The 19,088-nt window shown below is 42.2% G+C and overlaps 1 protein-coding gene across 1 annotated transcript in view; it reads right to left on the reverse strand.

Annotated features, from left to right (window-relative positions):
• LOC137215443 (zinc finger protein 850-like) overlaps window positions 1–19,088 on the reverse strand; it is a 46,871-nt gene that overhangs the window by 13,971 nt on the left and 13,812 nt on the right. The window contains exons 4-6 of the mRNA XM_067720687.1: window positions 13,721–15,348; window positions 3,684–3,941; window positions 1,140–1,266 (exon numbers count right to left, since the gene is read on the reverse strand). Of these exons, the coding sequence (XP_067576788.1) occupies window positions 1,140–1,266; window positions 3,684–3,941; window positions 13,721–15,348 (2,013 nt within the window). The remainder of the gene's footprint in view (window positions 1–1,139; window positions 1,267–3,683; window positions 3,942–13,720; window positions 15,349–19,088) is intronic.

Genomic DNA, 19,088 nt, shown 5'->3' on the forward strand with positions numbered 1-19,088 from the left:
CAGGCATCACCACGCACTATTCTGAGCCATTCACCCTCACGACAGACGTGTGAAGCAGGTACTATATTACTTCATGAGATACTACCTATGAGATAACTGACATACAGAAGCGTTCAGTAACCTGCCCAGGAACACACAGCTCATAAGCAGCAGAGCAGGGATTAGACACCAGGAGTCTAGAACCAGACCCTGGACTCCCAGGTGCTACACGAAGAAGGAAACAGCAAACACTTCCCCATGGGAGTCAGCAGCTTCAGACCAAGTGGGCTGTGGTGGTGAGAGGGGGACATGAGCAGAGGAGTCAATCCTCAGGAAACAGGGCCAGAGGAAGGAGCAGACGTGGAGATGCCAAAATTCAGCATTTCATGAACTACTAAAAATAAAAACTTGGGTTTGGAATCCCACACAGTGATTTGGTCAAATAGAGACATTTGCACGAACATCATATATCATTTATTCTAATCAACATTTCACAAAAGGATGGACAAAAAATGCAAAGCAGAGCTGTTGACAACCAAGTTGTGCCTTTTAAGTTGAATGGATTAAGCTTTAGGAAGGACTCACAACAATGGCCCTATTTCCCTTACTTGTTGAGTACAGCGTGCTGGGAGAATTAAATGAGTACAGCATGAACAGAGAAACAAGATAAACATACAGCAAGAAACAGAGATGAGGAGTGAGTGGGCCTCAGAGAGCAAGGACTTAGTGACTACCACCTTCTGCAAAATAGCTGCAGCAGAAAAAACCACTGTGAAAACAAAGTGACATGAGCAGGCCCACGAGAGAAGGCAGAACAAGAGACCCAGAAGCCAGGGCATAATTATGCTTCTCTAAGTCGCTATATCAGTCCCTCAAGGAGCTCAGCAGAAATTCCTACCTTTGGGTTCTGTAAGACACCTCCATTTCCTCCCAACACATCCTTCTCCTTCGGCTGTGACCAAAGGCAAACTATGTTTCTTGTCCAACCCTCCCTAAGTGAGATACAAGGAGACCAGGCAGCAAGAGGTGAGCCCAGAAAATAACTGAAGCTGTGCGGAGGAGGGTAGATGGGCTACAGAGGGCTTCTCAACCACCAGGCCTGGAGCCAGAGGGTGGAATGAAGCAAGTGACAGGTCCCACATGGATTGGGAAGGCCTTACCCAGAGAGACCAGGAGCCCGCAGGTCTCCAGCATCACCTCCTGGTACAGGGTCCTCTGGGCGGGGTCCAGCTGCCCCCACTCCTCCTGGGTAAAAGTCACGGCCACGTCCTCATAAGTAACAATCATCTGGAAAGTCAAGCAGATGCAGTTGTGTTGGTCTTGGGGCTATTGATCGAATCAGAGCCCATCTCTCTCCATGGCAAAGATGCAGAGACCAAACAGCCCCTGAAGGCCGAGCTCTGTGCTGGATTCCAGGAGGCAGACACTGCTCTAGACTGATCACAGCAGTGTAGCCGACAGAAGCCTCCTAGGCAGGAGGCGACGGAGAATGACACGAGGTCGGAACCCTCCCGCATGGACTGTGAGGCACAGAATGGTAAGGGTGCTAAGGTGTCAGACAAATGGGAAAGAATAATGACAACAAAACAATACCAATAATAATTACAGCAACAGTACCCCAGACCCACTGGTCCTCATTGTGTGCCTGCCTCGTGCTGAGGCATTTACATGTCTTGTTAACGTGTCTGAAAGTCCCCAGCTCTTAAGTCCCACCCACTCTTGAGGTTTGAATCCTAAGTCCTAAAGTCAGCACTTGCCTGCTGTGTGAACTTGGGGGCCTCGCTTAATTTCTCTGAACGTTGATTTCTGAATCAATACAATGATTCTCACTGAGCAATAATAGTTATGAGAACTAAAGAAAAAAGAAACACTGGGTGACTGGCCACAGCCGGTGAGGTCAATGCCATTATCATCTTCATGTCAGTCAGGAGACCTGAGGCCCAGGGAGCTCTACCAGTTTGCCCAAGTTTACATGGGTTGTGATCAGAGGCAGGATTTAAAAGCAGGTTCCTCTGGTCTGAGGTCTAACAGCATAACCATGACCCACTGGCAAAGTAAAACCACAGTTAATGAAGATGTGAAGCATTTTAAATAAATTTCCCAGTTATATTCATTTCAGCCACTGCTGAAAATAATTCTGCAGACGTGGGCAGAGGAGCAGATTCATCATCACCCACCTCACAGGAGAGTCACCTGAGGTGGTGGTACCTGCTTGGGAAGTGGCAGGGCCTGGACCAGCTCCTGCTGCCATGTGAACCTTGGAGACTCCCAGGGAGAATCCACAATGAGCCATCACTTCTTTTTTCTACCTGAGACCTGACAGCGTATATCCCGGAGGAAAGAATACTTCAGGGACCAGGGAATAGGAATTGCTGAGGACACTGGAGGCTGTAGCCAGGAGAACAACAGCCTTTGATTGGCCATGATGTCTGTCCTTGCTGAGCAGGATGGAACATTCAGCCAACGGCCACAACGTCTGGCCCTCCCAGGACACGTCTCAGCAGATGGGGGAGTAGGGAGGATTCTGGCAATCGCAAAGACCCTCTGGGGGTTCCTTAAACAACCAATATACCTTTTATTTGGTCCACACTCTTCCGCATGCTGAAATGCCATGTCCTTGGTTCATGCCAAGACTGCCTACCGGAAGGAAGCCTGCTTGGCTTGCAAAGTTTACTTTAGGTGTCACCTCCAGGCAACCCTCTCCACTGTTCGTAGAGAAGAGGGTAAAAATACAGGCTGTGGTGGCGACATACTTGTTGTTAGTTTCTGCTACTAAAGAACTGCAGTGAACTTGGGCAGGAAACTGAACTTCACTGAGTCTCAAGTTGTTCTTGTACAAAACAGTGATAATAAGAGAACTTAGCTCTGAAAAGGTGAGGATTACATGAGGTGATATATTATGCCTGTCGACCTGCTAACAGCAAGGACTCAATCGAGGCCGGCCGGCTATTACGGTTCTTTTCTCATTGTTTTCTCTTTGCTCCCACAGCATCCTGGACAAATTCAACCAGGAATTTTGCCAGGTTCCCTACACAAAAATGCCAGAACACAGGCAACAGGAAGGGGCCATTTTAAGCTAACTGCTAGAAAAGTCCTCTCCAAATAGGAGACATCTGCGCAGAGGCCAGAAGGATGTGAGAGGGAAGTCCTGCAAAGATATAGGAACAGTGGGACTTCCCTGGCGGTCCAATGGTTAGGGCTCCATGCTTCCACGGCAGGGGGCGCAGGTTCGATTCCTGGTTGGAGAACTAAGATCCCCCAAGCCCTGCAGCACGGTCAAAAAAAAAAAAGATACAGGAACAGTACTCCAGGCAAAGGCCAGTGCAAATATAAAGATTGGGGGCGGGGCGGGGCGCGGGGACAGAGAACTTATGGTCAGGTTGGTGTGTCTGCAGAACAGTGAGCCAGGGAAGAACGGAAGGTCAGAGGAGGTCGGCCGGGAGGATAGGGAAGCTGGAATTCTAGAATTTTAAGTGTGACGGGAAGGAAGGAAGCATCATTCATCCTTCACGCACTGATGAAACACCTGTCGGAGACCCAAAACTGTGGTAAGACCGCGGATAAAATAACGAGTCAGCGCCACTTGTTGTAAGTAAACGACGAGGACAAAGAGAAACCCAATGGCTTACTTAGCCTCCAGCCTGCCCAGGAGCCCTCTCCGAACCAGCGGAGAAGCAGCAATGCCAGCAATATGGCCCACTCACCCGTGCCGGGTCCAACCACCCCGCCGCCATCACGGGACCGTGAGGAGAGAGCGGGGCCAGAGAGGCGGCTCCAGGATTCAGCCGCCCGCCTCCTGCCCAGAGCAGGGGGGTGAGGGGGTTGGGGTTGGGAGGGGTCACCTCGGCCGACGGTCGCACTCTGAGCCTCAGTTTCCCAGGCGCAAAATGCGCACGAGGCCCAGGCCGTCGCGTCAGAGCTCCCGGGACGGGGTCGGGGCCCCGGCAGGCGCTCACGGGACACTCCCGTTACGGAGGACCCGGGGCGAGTGTTGGGCTAGTACACCGACACGGAGGTAAGACACACCCTCCTCACTGGCCTGCCCAGCTCGGGGCTGGGAAACGCACCCGGCCCATCGCCACAGGACCCACAGCCCCGGAGGACCCAGCCGGCACAGATAGATGACGCAGCTCTCCAAATGGTCGGAGGTCCCGCCCCCGCCGGCGCGGGCCGCAGGAAACCACCCCCGTCCTGAGCCATCACTGGCCCAGCATCGGCGCAAACACGCGGCGCTCAGCCTTCTGGGTAACGTAGTATTTTTTCCCCCTGCAAACAACCAGGTGTGTGGAGCAACTTACCTCAGAGCATCAGTGAAAGCAGTATTTCTGCACTCTCTCCTCAAACACCATGAATGGTCTCTATCGGTGGAAAAAGACTCCCAGACTCCCAGATTTTTTCTAGCAAGGAATGTGAAAAATGTGTCCTGACCCTGGAATTCTGTCACCTGCTCCTTCCTGTTCATCCCTAGTATCACTTTAAAGCTCACTGTGTAGAGCCCTGTAGGCCACTGTAAAGAAGTCATAATATGTTCCCTGTGTGTTCTAGAATATACCCAGGAATTAATTTGGTATGTTAATATACACAGAAATGGGAATGATTGTCATGAAGGAAGTAGTTTATGCTCACACATTCCTAGAAACAGGAGACAGGGCACATCACAAAGGGCCACGAGGGGAAGACCAGGATGGGTCAGGTCAGGAGGTAAGAGAGGTGAAGAAAGCATGGTCCACAGCTTTTATTGTGTTTTCAACAGGAAAGATAAGACAGGGTAGGATAAACAGTTTGGTATTGGCTAGTTTGAATACTGTCAACAGGCTTTGGAGCATACGGGCTGACTTATTTGCCCGGCACAGGCCCTTAGATGATGAGAAATATAGTCTCCTAAGTGTAAGAGTCAGAAAGAGGAGGGTTTCCGACTAGGGGCTTTGGGTTGCTTAATTTACACATGAAAGAAACAGCCCCTAAGAGTAGTTTGTTACCTCTAAGAATTGGCTAGTCCTGAAAGGGGCATTCTTGGGAATTTCCTGGCAGTCCAGTGGTTAGGACTTCATGATCTCACTGCTGAGGGCCCAGGTTCAATTCCTGGTTGGGAAACTAAGAGCCCACAAGCCACGCTGTGTATTTGGGGACCTCAATTATTTGTCTTTCGCCATTTTCAGAGGTGTGGGTCTATGAGAAGGGCATGTGGAACAATCTCTCTAAAATACCAATCCCACGGGAGATAACTGGGATCTTACTAACACCATCATCCCTTGAATACATGCTTTCTACTTGCTCACCTGGACAGCCCCTCCTTGGAATTGCTCCTTGCTCTGTCCATGACTCTCTACCTTGTTGCAGCTCAAAGATCACATCTGGCTTGATGCACTGACACCCTGTTCTTTGGAAGTGGCATAAAAATGGCCAATTTGGGGCTTCCCTGATGGCACAGTGGTTAAGAATCCACCTGCCAATGCAGGGGACACGAGTTCGAGCCCTGGTCTGGGAAGACCCAACATGTCGCAGAGCAACTAAGTCCGTGCACAACAACTACTGAGCTTGCACTGTAGAGCCCGCGTGCCGCAACTACTGAGCCCGAGTGCCACAACTACTGAAGCCCGTGTGCCTAGAGCCCGTGCTCTGCAACAGAGAAGCCACCGCAATGAGAAGCCCGTGCACCTCAACAAAGAGTAGCCCCCGCTCGCCGCAACTAGAGAAAGCTCACGTGCAGCAACGAGGACCCAAAGCAGCCATAAATAAATAAATGTATATTTTTTAAAAAAGACTAAAAAGGGGGGTGGGGCACAACAACAAAAAATATATGCTTAATACACGGATCTCCAAATTAAAAATCACAGCAGAGAGAAATTTCCTTCAAGTCATCCAGCTGGTTAGAACAAGGCCAGGAAGTGTAACCAGGTGGTCTGACTAGAGGGTCCATGCTCTTGACACTGCTCCAAGGAAGGGAAAATAGTGCCCATTTACAATTTAGCTTAGACCACTCAATTGTCAGGTGTGTAACATACCTGTGAACAGATCACAAATCTTTAACCCTCAAAACTCAAGGATGACGTCTTTGAGCATTCCAGAGGCACCTCAGCATCCGATAACTAAGACAGGAAAGGCAGTCTGCGGGCCAGAGTATGAGTACAAAGGGGAGAGGCAAATACTCCCCGAGACCAGATTCCTACAGATCTCCAGCATCACGTCTCTGTAGAGGGCCCTCCCAGCTGGACCAAATGCTCCCATACCATCTCAGTAAAACTCACAGACAGGTCCATGAACTTGACTAAGCCTGTAACAAACCCTTTAATCTCCAGTTATGCACATTTAATGATGTAGGAATTATTATGACCCCATGTTCTTTAATTTTTTTTGTTGAAGTCAAATGCTACAAGTTTCAACAGTGGGAACAAAAAGTAAATGAGAAACTGTTGACACATGTGCAATGGAAATACACAGCATTGACCTGGTCGTTACATCTTTGTACAAATAAAAACAAATAAAGGGAATATTTGCAAGTCAAACCACTGACGACATATCTAAATAGACACAGATTTATTGAGAGGCAAGATTCTTTCTCACAAGACATTCTCTATATTTTGTCATCACTAAATTAAGTCTTGACCACTATGTAAGAATTTCCACTCTGACATAACTGATTGTTTTCGTTACAGTGATTTACATGTATATAAACCTTCACCTCAAAGCTATGACTTATTTCTTGTTGTAGCAAACTGTATTTGTTAAAGAAATTTGAACTTCCTCAACATTTAGGTATCATTTAAGTCACTGTGAAGAAGAGTTAATATGGCATGCTATCATTTGAGCTTCAAAGTTTGCCCTTGGCTAAAGTTTGAGGCCTTAGATTTCGGGAGGCTTCCTATCATTCCCAGAAATGATGAATGGCTCAGTGCACCTATTGTTTGTGTAAACAAGGTGGCTTATGCTGCTAACCTGTTATGCTTCTGGAGGTCTAGAATTCTGTTATGCTCTAGACAGAGTGCCCAATAAAAATCATAGGCACTGAGGTTCTAATAAGTTTCCCTAGTAGACATTTCACACATGCAGTCATAATTCATTGACAGAACTTAAATTAAGGACTCAGAATTCCTAAAGCTTGTCCCTGGTTTCCTCTGGACTCCAGTCCTTGTATCTTTTCCCTTGACTGAGATTGCTTTGTATTCTTGTGCTGTCATAAACCTTCGATGTTCAGTATAATATGCTGAGTCCTTTGATGCTTCCTAGTAAGTCATAACCCTGGGTAGTCTTGAGGACTTTCAACACAGTCATTCCTTATGACTTTTAAAGTCTTATAGATCTGTCCATAAAAGCCCATATAGTTTCTCTTTGTGGTCAACATAAGTCATATACTGTGCCAACTATACACACAGCTTTGTGTAAACTCTGTGAGGGAGGCAAACATAAAAATACACTACTGTGTGGCCATTCACTAACACACATATACTGAGTGTCTACTGAGGAAAATAAAAACGTAAAGTGAACAGAATCAGACAGTGGCTGGATGTGAGAATGATAAAAGAAAAATGGCTGTGAGGTGTCTGGCTTTGTCAACAAGACAGAAGATAGTGAAATTCACTGAGATTGTTTTTTCAGGCACCTCAAACACAATGTCTAAAACCAAATGCCAACCTTAGCCCTTTTCTACCTCCCTGCTTCCTCAGAGATTATATTTCCTACAAAGTTACAAGAGATGATGCAACCATTGAAGACTGAGTTTGGTTTCTCAAACTGAAAGGATGGCCAAGATGTACTATAAAATGAGAAAGGGGGTTACAGATCAAATGAGTATTATTTGATCCGTTTTAGTAAAAATGAATAGTGATCAGGAAAACAAAGATTCATACTACAAGAAGGAATCTAGGAAAGTGATAAGGGTATGGACTCTGCAGCCAGCCTAAATGGCCTCCAATCCCTAATCTCATACGTTGTAATGACTGTACAATTTGGGGCAAACTCCTTAATCTTTCTGTTCCTCAGTTTCCTGATTTGTAAAATGATGATAATATTACCTATCACATAGACTTGTTGCAAAGGTTAAGAGTTGATGTGTTTAAACATTCAAAACAATGGCTGATATACAGTAATACCACGTTTGCTTGCTCTTAGAATTATTATGGGTGCATCCTTATGGTGATGGTCTTGACCAAATGACACATGCATAAACTCAGTGTATATGAATACACAGAAGGTGTGGAAGTATGAACAGAGGGTAACAGACATGAGAAATATTCAACCTGGAGACACAGATTTGGGGGAACTCTGTAGATCACTGAGTATAAAATGCATTGAGTGGGAATTAACTCACTCATGGAACACATCACAAGTGAGAAAGCAATGGCCTTGGATGGACCCTGGGAAGCACATTATTTAATACATGGGCTAAAGACACAGACTCTCTGAAGAAGGGTAAGAACTCACAGAAACCAGGAAAGGACCTTCAAGTCAGAGAGGTGGGCAGCAGTCCAACAGTGATGGGAGGGCGGGAGGAGGAGAGAGGACAAAAGGGAACTTTGTGAGACCTGCTTAAGCCAGGCAACCATGGTGGAGGTCATTCTTTAGTTGTCAGTGGAGCGAAAGGGACATGATGGGGTGAGGACAGGCAGTGGACAGAACAATCACACAGGGTGTATCTGTGAGAGAAAAGAGAAGGGCAGAGCTCAATACACATGTAGGGCAGAAAGTGCTTGGGGGTGAGGAACACAGGTATAGATTGTGAGGACAGAAGGGGATTCAGAGGGAGAATTTAAAGACCAAGAAGTAGAGGCACAAAAGAAAGACAGTGGCCCTATACAAGTTAGGGAATATGGGAGAATGTGTTCAACAACAAAGAGGAAGACTGAACCTGGAAGACGAGTAGCCCATTCTCCTTTGAGGCTATAACAAGCCTTAGAGAGCTCAGAAATTTTACACACAAATCTTCCCTGGAGAACACAACTCTGAACAATCTGCAGGTTTCCCAGTTTTATTTTCTTGAGAAATATTTGTGGATAACAACACAGAAGATGGCAGGTCTTCCATTCCTCCAGATACTTCAGGATTTCTATTCCAGTATCAAGATAAACCACCAGAGAACCACTGACTTTGGACTACACAGTTTTGCTTGTTTTCTCAGAGTCCTTCTTTGGCATCATAAACTAGGCAAAGAAATAGAAGATGTGTAAAAGAACCAAACGGAAATCAGACAATTGAAAAATTCAAAAATCAAAACGAAAATTCACTGGATGAGCTCAATAGTAGATTATATATGAGAGAGAAGGAATCAGTGAGCTCAAAGAGAAATCAATGGAAATTAATCAACGTGAGCAACAGAGAAAAGCAGACTGGGGGAAACAAAAAGATGGGAACCTGAGAATCCTATGGAACAAGAACAAGAGAACAAAGGGCTGAAAAAACTATTTGAAGAATAACTAAAAAGTTCCCAAATTTGCCAAGTGGCATACACCACAAAATGTGAAAAGCTGAGCAAACACCAAACAGGACAAGCCCTCCAAATTTTATGGCAGGTTACGTCATAATCAAACTTCTGAACTCTATATACAAGGAAAAAACACTTTCAAAGCACTTGACATAAAGGATACATTACAGATAGGGAAATAATGAGTCAAATGGCAGCAGATTTCTCAACTGAAACAGATCAGATTTCCCATCTGGAAGACAGAAGGAAATTACTTACTTGCCTTTCAAGTACTAAAAGAAAAGAACTGCTGACCCTGAATCCTATATCCCACAAAAATATCCTTTGGGAATGAAGGAGACATAAAGACATTTTTAGATGAAGGAAAACAAAAACATTTTTTACCAGAAAATCTGTAACAAAAGACAGGCTATAGATTTTCATGGGGCAAAAAATTTAAAAAGAAACTGTTAATGGAAGAAACTTGAGATTTCAAGAAGGAAGAAAGAACAATGTAATGAGTAAAAGTAGAAGTAAACAGACTGTGCTTCTTCTGAGTTTTGTAAAAATTGTTTGACAGTTGAAGCAAAAAGAACATCATCCAATATGGTGTTCAGTATATGAAAAGGAAATACTTAAGACAATTATATTAAAAGAATGCGGAATGTAAAGGTACCCAGGTACGGGTACGGTTTCTACGTGTCAAAGTGCTAAAGTGTTGATACCGTAGGCTGTGATAAGTTATGTATGTACAATACAATACCTAGAGTAACCACTAAAATACAAGAGATATACTCAAAAACATCACAGATATATCAAGTGGAGTTCCTAACATTAAAGTAACCCACAAGAAGGCAAAACAAACAACAAAAAGTACCCCCTCAAAACCAAACAGGGGCTTCCCTGGTGGCGCAGTGGTTGAGAGTCCGCCTGCTGATGCAGGGGACACGGGTTCGTGCCCGGGTCCGGGAGGATCCCACATGCCGCGGAGCGGCTGGGCCCATGAGCCATGGCCGCTGAGCCTGCGCGTCCGGAGCCTGTGCTCCGCAATGGGAGAGGCCACACTGTGAGAGGCCCATGAACAGCAAAAAAAAAAAAAAAAAAAAAAACCAAACAACAGAGCAACAAAAACATCATAAAATGGTAGTTGTAAGCCCTAAAAATATCAATAATTATTTTAAACTTAAATGGCCTAAATATACCAATTTTAAAACAGAAATCAGTAAGATGGATATAAGAAAATGAGCCAAGTATATGCTATTCACAATATTCACATATTACATAACTTCAAATGTAACAATATAGATAAGGTTGAAAATAAAATTATGGAAAAATATAAACCATGCAAACATTAACCAAAAAACTCAATAGTAGCTATATTAATATCAGATAAAGTATACTTCAAAGCAAAAAATTTTAGAGGAGCAAAAAGAAAGCATAATGATAAAAGGGTTATTACACCAAGATGACACAGCAATCCTAAATGTGTATGCACCAAACAACAGAGCTTTGAAATACATGAAGTGAACACTGACAGAACTTAAAGGAGGAAGAGACAATTCTAGAATTAAACTGCAGGACTTCAACACCCCTTTCTCAGCTGTTGATAAAAATACGAGGCAGGAAATCAGCAGATATAGAAAATCTGAAAAACATCCTCAATGAACAGTATCTGGTACATACATATACAAACTCCACTCAATGACAGTAGGATACACACTCTTTTCAAGCAGCCTTACTGAACATTCATCAAATATCCTGGGTCATAAAACAAACCTCAAAAAATTTAAATAGCCAAATCAAACGTAAAAGAAATCAGAAGAAAGCACAAAATACTCCAAACACTGGGAAATTAAACAACATCCTTCTAAATAATCCATGGGTTAGACAGTCTCGAATAAAGAAATATTTAGAACTGAATGAAATGTAATTAGAACATAAGACAAGAAGCTAAAACAGTACTGTGAGGGAAATTTATAGAACTTAATGCTTACATTAGTAAAGTGAAAAAAAAAAAAACCCTCAAATCAATAACCTAAGCACCCACCTCAAGAAACTGCAAAGGAAACTACTATCAAAGCAGTAGAAGAAAGGATATAATAAAGACCAGAAAAAAATAATAATTCAGTGAAATTAGGAAAAGATAGAGGAAAAAATGATATAAAGTGCTGGTTCCTTGAAATAAAAAAATTGATAAATGTCTAAGAAGATTGACAAAGATAAAAGAGAGTTAACACATTTCCAATAATAGGAATAAAACAGGGACTATAAGTACAGATTCTGCTGCCATCAAAAGGATAATAAAGGAATACTTTAAACAAATAAGAAAATTTAGATGAAATGGGACAATTCCTAGAAAAAGATAAACTATAAAAACTTGTCCAATATGAAATAGATACTCTGAATAGTTCTATACATATAAAATAAAATAAATACATAATTAAAAAGCATCCAAAAGAAAAATCTCCAGGACTAAATGGTTCACTGGAGAATGCTACCAAACATTAAAAGAACAAATAAAACCAATTCTATACAACACACTGTCTTGTGAATAATACAACACCTGTTAACACATGTTAGGAGGCCAGAATCACCTAGACACCAAAACCAAACAATGACAATTGAAAAAAATATATATAGAGAAAGAAAACTACATATCACTGTCACTCATGAAATTAGAGGAAAACTTCCTCAACAAAATACTAGCATATTTAATACTGTAATATAATATATAAAAATAATTATACTCCATGACCAAGTGGGGCTTATTCCAAGGATACAAGGCTGGTTCGACATTCAAATCTCAAATGAATGTAATACATCATATCAACAGGCTACAGAAGAAAAAACACAGGATTCTATCAATTGATTACAAAAAAAGTATTTGACAAAGTTCAACACTCATTCACAACAACAAAAAAACACAGTAAATTAGGAACATGGGAAACTTTCTAAACTTGATAAAGAAAACTCTATGTAGAAAACCTTACAACTAACACCATAGTTAATGATGAAAATCGGAATGTTTTTCCCCTAATATCAGGACCCAGGCAAGAACATGTTTTCTCACTACTAGTATTTAACATCATATTGGAAATCTTAGCTAGTGCAGTAGGACAAGAAAAGGAAATAACAGGTATACAGATGGGAAGAAGTAAAACTGTCTCTAGTTGCAGATGATACTTCTATGTAGAAAATCCCAAGCATTCTATCAAAAGAAACAGCAAGGTTGCAGGATAACAAAATAACATGAAAAATATACATATTTCTGTATACTACCAAAGACTGTGTGGAAATTCAAAGTTTAAAAATCAATGCCATTTATAATTACTCAAAAAACAAAAACACCTGTATATAAATCTTAAAAACATTGTACAGGACCTATTACTGAAACTTATAAAATAGTAATGAAGTAAATCAAGCCATATCAAATAAATGTACAGACATAATGTTTTCATGAATTGGAAGACTCAAAACAGCAAAGATGCCAACTCTCAACAAATAAATCTACCAATTTAACTTAATTTCTATCAAAATTCAATACAGCTTTTTTTTCTGGTAAAAACAGACAAGCTTATCCAAAATTTTACATGGAAATTCAAAGTAACGAGGAATGTTAATCAGTTTTAAATAAGAAGACTGAAGACAGAGGACTCACTTTACCCGATTAAAAGATTTACCACATAACTAGAGCAATTAGTAAACCAATAATAGTACAGGACCAAGAAAAAGTCTGAGTATTAGGTCTTTAAAACCACATGAAGAAAAGGTTTGTTTTTAAAGAATCAAAGCCTAAATAGTCTAAAATGGTTCAACAGAACGTGCCCATTCATATGTGTATTCTTATCTCCTTAAATATAAAGGCATTTGATGGCTCAAACCAAAAAATTAAGGTCTTAAGAATAGAGACAATGTTTTAGAACAAAGGAGATGTTCAATGAAAGTTTTCAGACCTGTCTAACTCTCTTTAAACTGGATAGCAATGAATGTATATACAAGACACATAGAGTCTAGGTTCTTTACCATGGAAACAAAACTATCCTCCTGCCAATTAACTAAGGAATCAATGACAAAGTGCCATAGCTTGGCAAGGAAGTCTGAAAGAAACATTTTGTAGTTCATTTTCTATTTTAAGTCTCTCCCTTCTTTTTTAAAAAAATTCCTGAGATAACACTGAAGTGTAAACTAAGAAGAAAGATGTAGCTGAAGGTTTTCCTAAGTGCATAATAACCACTGGGTCTCTCTCTTTGATGAATTCTCAGATGTAGAGTAAGGCTCTAGGTTGGGTCAATTTCCAATATGACTCTTTAAATGACAACTGATATCCTGCAATAGGTATTTTCACAGGGAAGAAAATTGTGGTGTTTCTCTTTGGTATGAATGATCAGATTCTGAGTAAGATGTTTCCTCTGGCAAAAGATTTTCCTCAGTGGTTACATGCAAAAAGTCTTTCCCCAATAGGAGTTCTTGAAGATTGACTGAGGACTGCCCACTTGTGAAGGTTCTTCCCACATCTGTCACGCTGACAGGGTTTCTCCCAGTATGAACCCTCTGATGCTGAGTGAGGGATGAGCTGCGACTGAAGGCCTTTCCACATTCACTGCACTCATAGGGCTTCTCTCCAGTGTGGATGATGGAGTGTCGAATGAGGTTTGTGCTCCAGCAGAAGGTTTTCCCACACTCGAGGCATTCATAGGGCTTCTCTCCACTGTGAATCCGCTGGTGCCTGGTGAGGCCTGACCTGCGGTTAAACGCCTTCCCACACTCCATGCACTCATAGGGCTTCTCTCCAGTGTGGATGCTGAAGTGCCGAATGAGGTCTGCCCGATTGCTAAAGGCTTTCCCACATTCTTTGCACTCAAAAGGTTTCTCTCCAGTGTGGGCCCGTTTATGCAAGATAAAAGTGGAGCAGTGGGTGAAGGCCTTTCCACATTCAGTGCACACATAGGGCTTCTCCCCAGTGTGAATCCGCTGGTGCCTCTTGAGGTATGACCTGTGGTTGAAGGCCTTCCCACACTCGAGGCACTCAAAGGGCTTCTCCCCAGTGTGGATGACATAGTGGTGAATGAGGGCTGCGCTCTCACAGAAGGCTTTCCCACATTCACTGCATTCATAGGGCTTCTCCCCAGTGTGAATCTGCTGGTGCCACATGAGGTATGACCTGTGTTTAAAGACCTTGCCACATTCAAAGCACTCATACGGATTCTCACCACTGTGGATAATGTAGTGTCGAATGAAACCTGGCCTATCTCGGAAGGCTTTTCCACATTCTTTGCACACAAAGGGTTTTTCTCCAGTGTGGCTCCTGTTATGCAAAACAAAAGTGGAGCGGTGGGTGAAGGCCTTTCCACATTCATTGCATTTATAAGGCTTTTCTCCACTGTGAATCCGCTGGTGTTGTGTAAGGTGTGACTTGCGGTTGAAGGCCTTGCCACACTCCATGCACTTATAGGGCTTCTCCCCGGTGTGGACCATGTGGTGTTGAAGGAGATAAGTGCTCTTACTAAAGGTTTTCCCACACTCTGTGCATTCATAGGGCTTCACTCCAGAGTGAATCCTCTCATGTCGAGCAAGGAGGCGTTTCTTATTAAAAATTTTCCCACATTCGTTGCATTTAAAAATACTTTCCTCTTCCTGAATCATGAGATCATTACCAGATCCACATGAGTCATGGTCATGGACAGCACCTCCTGGAGGGACTGGCTCCTCTACAATCTTTGAACACACACCACCAGGTGTCCCTAAGCTGCCATATTCAGAGCTTGGTTTCCCAGGGAGCTTGTCCTTCTGGGGTTCTATCTCTGGTCTCAAGTGTCCTTCTTGCATTTCCAGTGACCCTTCCTGATCATTGATTTGGCCCAACTGGGAGTCCTCTGAAACTCTTTGTATTAGTTGTTGCTGGAATAAGACTCCCTCAGACAGGGCTGGCTCACAAGTGGTAGGTTCTGTGGTCTTGGGCTTTCCTTTGTCACCTGAAAGAAATTCAATACACAAAAAGATCTGTTAATAACGCCAACATGGAAGAAAGAAAATCAGTATTTCAGTGAAAAAAATGAAGATGGAAATAGTGTCTCTGTGTCTGCCACATTTCCCGACCTCTGAATCCCAGGATAACAATTTCTTTCTTTCCTGATCCTTGGACTGTTGACACCTTGAAAGGGAGACCCAGAGAACTAGCTGGGTGAGAGGACAGGGGGCTGGAAAAAGACATGGTCAATTCCAGACTGGATAGTTATGCAAATAAGTAACTCATCTGGGCTCACAGAGAGTTCATGGTGAAGAGATGACTCAGTGCAAAGCCTGAAAGCCCAACTATGTGATCAGAAGGTTGGGGTTTTAAGCCATAAGATAACAACTAGACCTCCAGAAACAGAAGGAGGGCAGGAAACTGAGTCATACAGGCACTGATTTAATCAGTTGTGCTTATGTAATGAGACTTGGTGAAATTCTTAGGTTGGCAATATTTCATGCATATATTGCCATACATCAATGCCAGGAGGCTAACAAGTCTGAGGACATAGTAGCTTATGTTTGGAACCTCTCCAAAATCTGTTCCTAAAAAACATCTGATGCAAACCTATTGGACAAAGAATTTACAACAACCATCTTAAAAAAGCTCAAGGAGCTAAAGGAAGATACAGAGAAAGTCAAGAAAACTAGGTAAAAACAAAATGGAAACATCAATACAAAAAAAGAAAACCTAAAAAGAAATGAAAAAGAGGGAATTCCCTGGTGGTCCAGTGGTTAGGAGTCCATGCTCTCACTGTAGGGGGCCCAGGTTCGATCCCTGGTCAGGGAACTAAGATCCCACAAGCCATGTGGTGCGGCAAACAAAAAAAGAGAAAAGAAATTCAGGAGCAACAAGTTCAGTAACTAAAATGAAAAACTCATTAGAGGGATTCAAAGAAAAATTTGAGCAGGAAGAAGAAATAATCTGCAAACTTGAAGACAGGACAATGGAAAATATTGAGTCTAAGAAACAGAAAAAAAGAAAAGATTGAAAAATAGTGAGTAGAGCCTAAGGAACCTGTGATACACCCAATGAATCAACATACTCATTAGGGAAGTCCCAGAAAGAGGAGAGAGAAAGGGTCAGAGAGAATATTTGAAGAAATAGCGGAAAACTTCCCAAATTTGATGAAACATCCAAGAAGCTCAATGAATTCCAAGAAAAATAAAGAGACTCACACTGAGAAAATTACAATCAAACTTTTGAAAGCCAAAGATAGAGTATAGCAAGCATGAAGCAACTTGTTACAAACAAGGGGCACTCAATAAGATTATCAGCAGATTTCTCATCAGAAACTTGGGAGGCCAGAAAGCAGTGGTTCAATATATTCAAGTGTAAAACGAACAAAAAGTGTCAAGTAAGAATCCTGTATCTGGCAAAGCTGTCCTTCAAGAGGGGGGAAGAGGGACTTCCCTGGTGGTCGAGTGGTTAAGACTCCATGCTTCCAGGGCAGGGGGTGTGGGTTTGTCAGGTAATTAAAATCTCACATGCAGCTCAGCACGGCCAAAAAAAAAAAAAAAAAAAAGTGAGGAAGAAATTAAGACATTCCTATATATGAAGGCTAAAGGAGTTTGTTACCACTAGATCTGCTCTGTAAGAAATTCTTAAGGGAAAATTCTTCCATGGTGAAATGTAAGGACACTAGACAGTAATTCAAAGCTATACCAAGAAATAGAGATCCTGATAAAGGTAAATACATGGGCAATTATAAAAGTTAGTATTACTTTGTAACTCCACTTTTAAAAAAAATATATATATATGTGTGTGTGTGTGTGTGTGTGTGTGTGTGTATTTATTTATTTATTTATGGCTGTGTTGGGTCTTTGTTGCTGCACACGGGCTTTCTCTAGTGGCGGGGGGGGCTACTCTTTGTTGCGGTGCATGGGCTTCTCATTTTAGTGGCTCCTCTTGTTGTGGAGCAGGGGCTCTAGGCACGCAGGCTTCAGTAGTTGTGGCACGCGGGCTCAGTAGCTGTGGCACATGGGCTTAATGGCTCCACAGCATGTGGGATCCTCCCGGATCAGGGCTCAAACCCTTGTCCCCTGCATTGGCAGGTGGATTCTTAACCACTGTGCCACCAGGGAAGTCCCGTGTAACTCCACTTTTTGTTTTTACATGGTTTAGAAGACTTTTTAAAATTGTTAATCTAAAGGCTACTATTTTTGTAACTTTAGTTTATAACTCCATGTGTAGTTTCCTACATAATTTAAGAGACTAATGCATTCAAAAGAATTAGTAGTTTAAGTTTCTAGGCATACAATATATAAAGATGTAACTTTGTGACATGAACAACTGAAAGAAGAGATGACAGAGCTGTAAAGGATTTTTGTTTGTTACTGAAGTTAAGCTGGTATAAAATCAAATTAGTGTTAAAACTTTAATATGTTAGAAGTCATTCCCATGGTAACCACAAATAGCTATAGAATTTAAAGTAATTCCAAAAAGGAATATAAATGTTTCACTACAAAATATCAACTAAACACAAGACTATAACACAGGAAATGAGAAAGAAAAAAGCTATAATGCATATAGAAATCAAATATCAAAATGACAGAAGTCTCTCCATATCAGCAATTACTTTAAATGTAAATGGATTAAACTCTTCAATTAAAAGACAGAGATTATCAGAATTGATAAAAACACATGATCCAGAGACTTCCTTGGTGATCCAGTGGTTAAGAATCTGCCTTCCAATGTAGGCGACACGGGTTCGATCCTTGGTCTAAGGAACTAAGATCCCACATGCCTTGGGGCAACTAAGCCCTGGCACCGCAACTACTGAGCCTGCACGCCAGAACTAGAGAGCCCACATGTCGCAACTACACAGCCCACGCACTCTACTACAGAGCCCATGTGCTACAACTACTGAGCCCATGAGCTCTGGAACTCACGTACCACAACTAGAGAGAAGCCCACACATTGCAACAAAGAGCCCACGTGCTGCAGCAAAAGATCCCATGTGCCACAACTAAGACCCCACGTAGCCAAAAATAAATAAATATTAATTTCTTACAAAAACCCACATGATCCAACTATATGCTTTCCAAAAGAGACTCACTTTAGATCCAAAGACACAAACAGATTGAAAGTCAGAGGATGGAAAAAGATATTCCATGCAAATACTAACCAAAAGAGAGCAGAGATTTCTATATTAAAATCAGACAAGATAGGCTTTAAATCAAAAAAGATTACAAGTGACAATGAAGGACATTATATAAATAAAAGGTATAATACAGCAAGAAGATATTACAATTGTAAACATTTACATAATGACAGAAGATCAAAATACATGAAACAAAGAATGACAGAATGGAAGGGAGAAAGAGCACTACAACAACAGATGGAAACTTCAACGTCCCATTCTCAATAATGGAGAGAACAACCAGACAAAAGATAAGTAAAGAAATAGAGGACTTAAATAACATGAAAAACCAACTAGATCTAACAGATACATACAGAACATTTTACCCAACAACAATAGCATACACATTCTTCTCAAGTGTACATGGGACATTTTCCAGGGCAGACCATAGGTTAGGCCACAAATTAAGTCTCAACAGATTTAAAAAGATATCATACAGGGCTTCCCTGGTGGCGCAGTGGTTGAGAGTCCACCTGCCGATGCAGGGGACACGGGTTCGTGTCCCGGTCCGGGACGATCCCACATGCCACAGAGCGGCTGGGACCGTGGGCCATGACCAC

The sequence above is a fragment of the Pseudorca crassidens genome, chromosome 20 (genome assembly GCF_039906515.1).
Source record: "Pseudorca crassidens isolate mPseCra1 chromosome 20, mPseCra1.hap1, whole genome shotgun sequence".
Taxonomy (NCBI): domain Eukaryota; kingdom Metazoa; phylum Chordata; class Mammalia; order Artiodactyla; family Delphinidae; genus Pseudorca; species Pseudorca crassidens.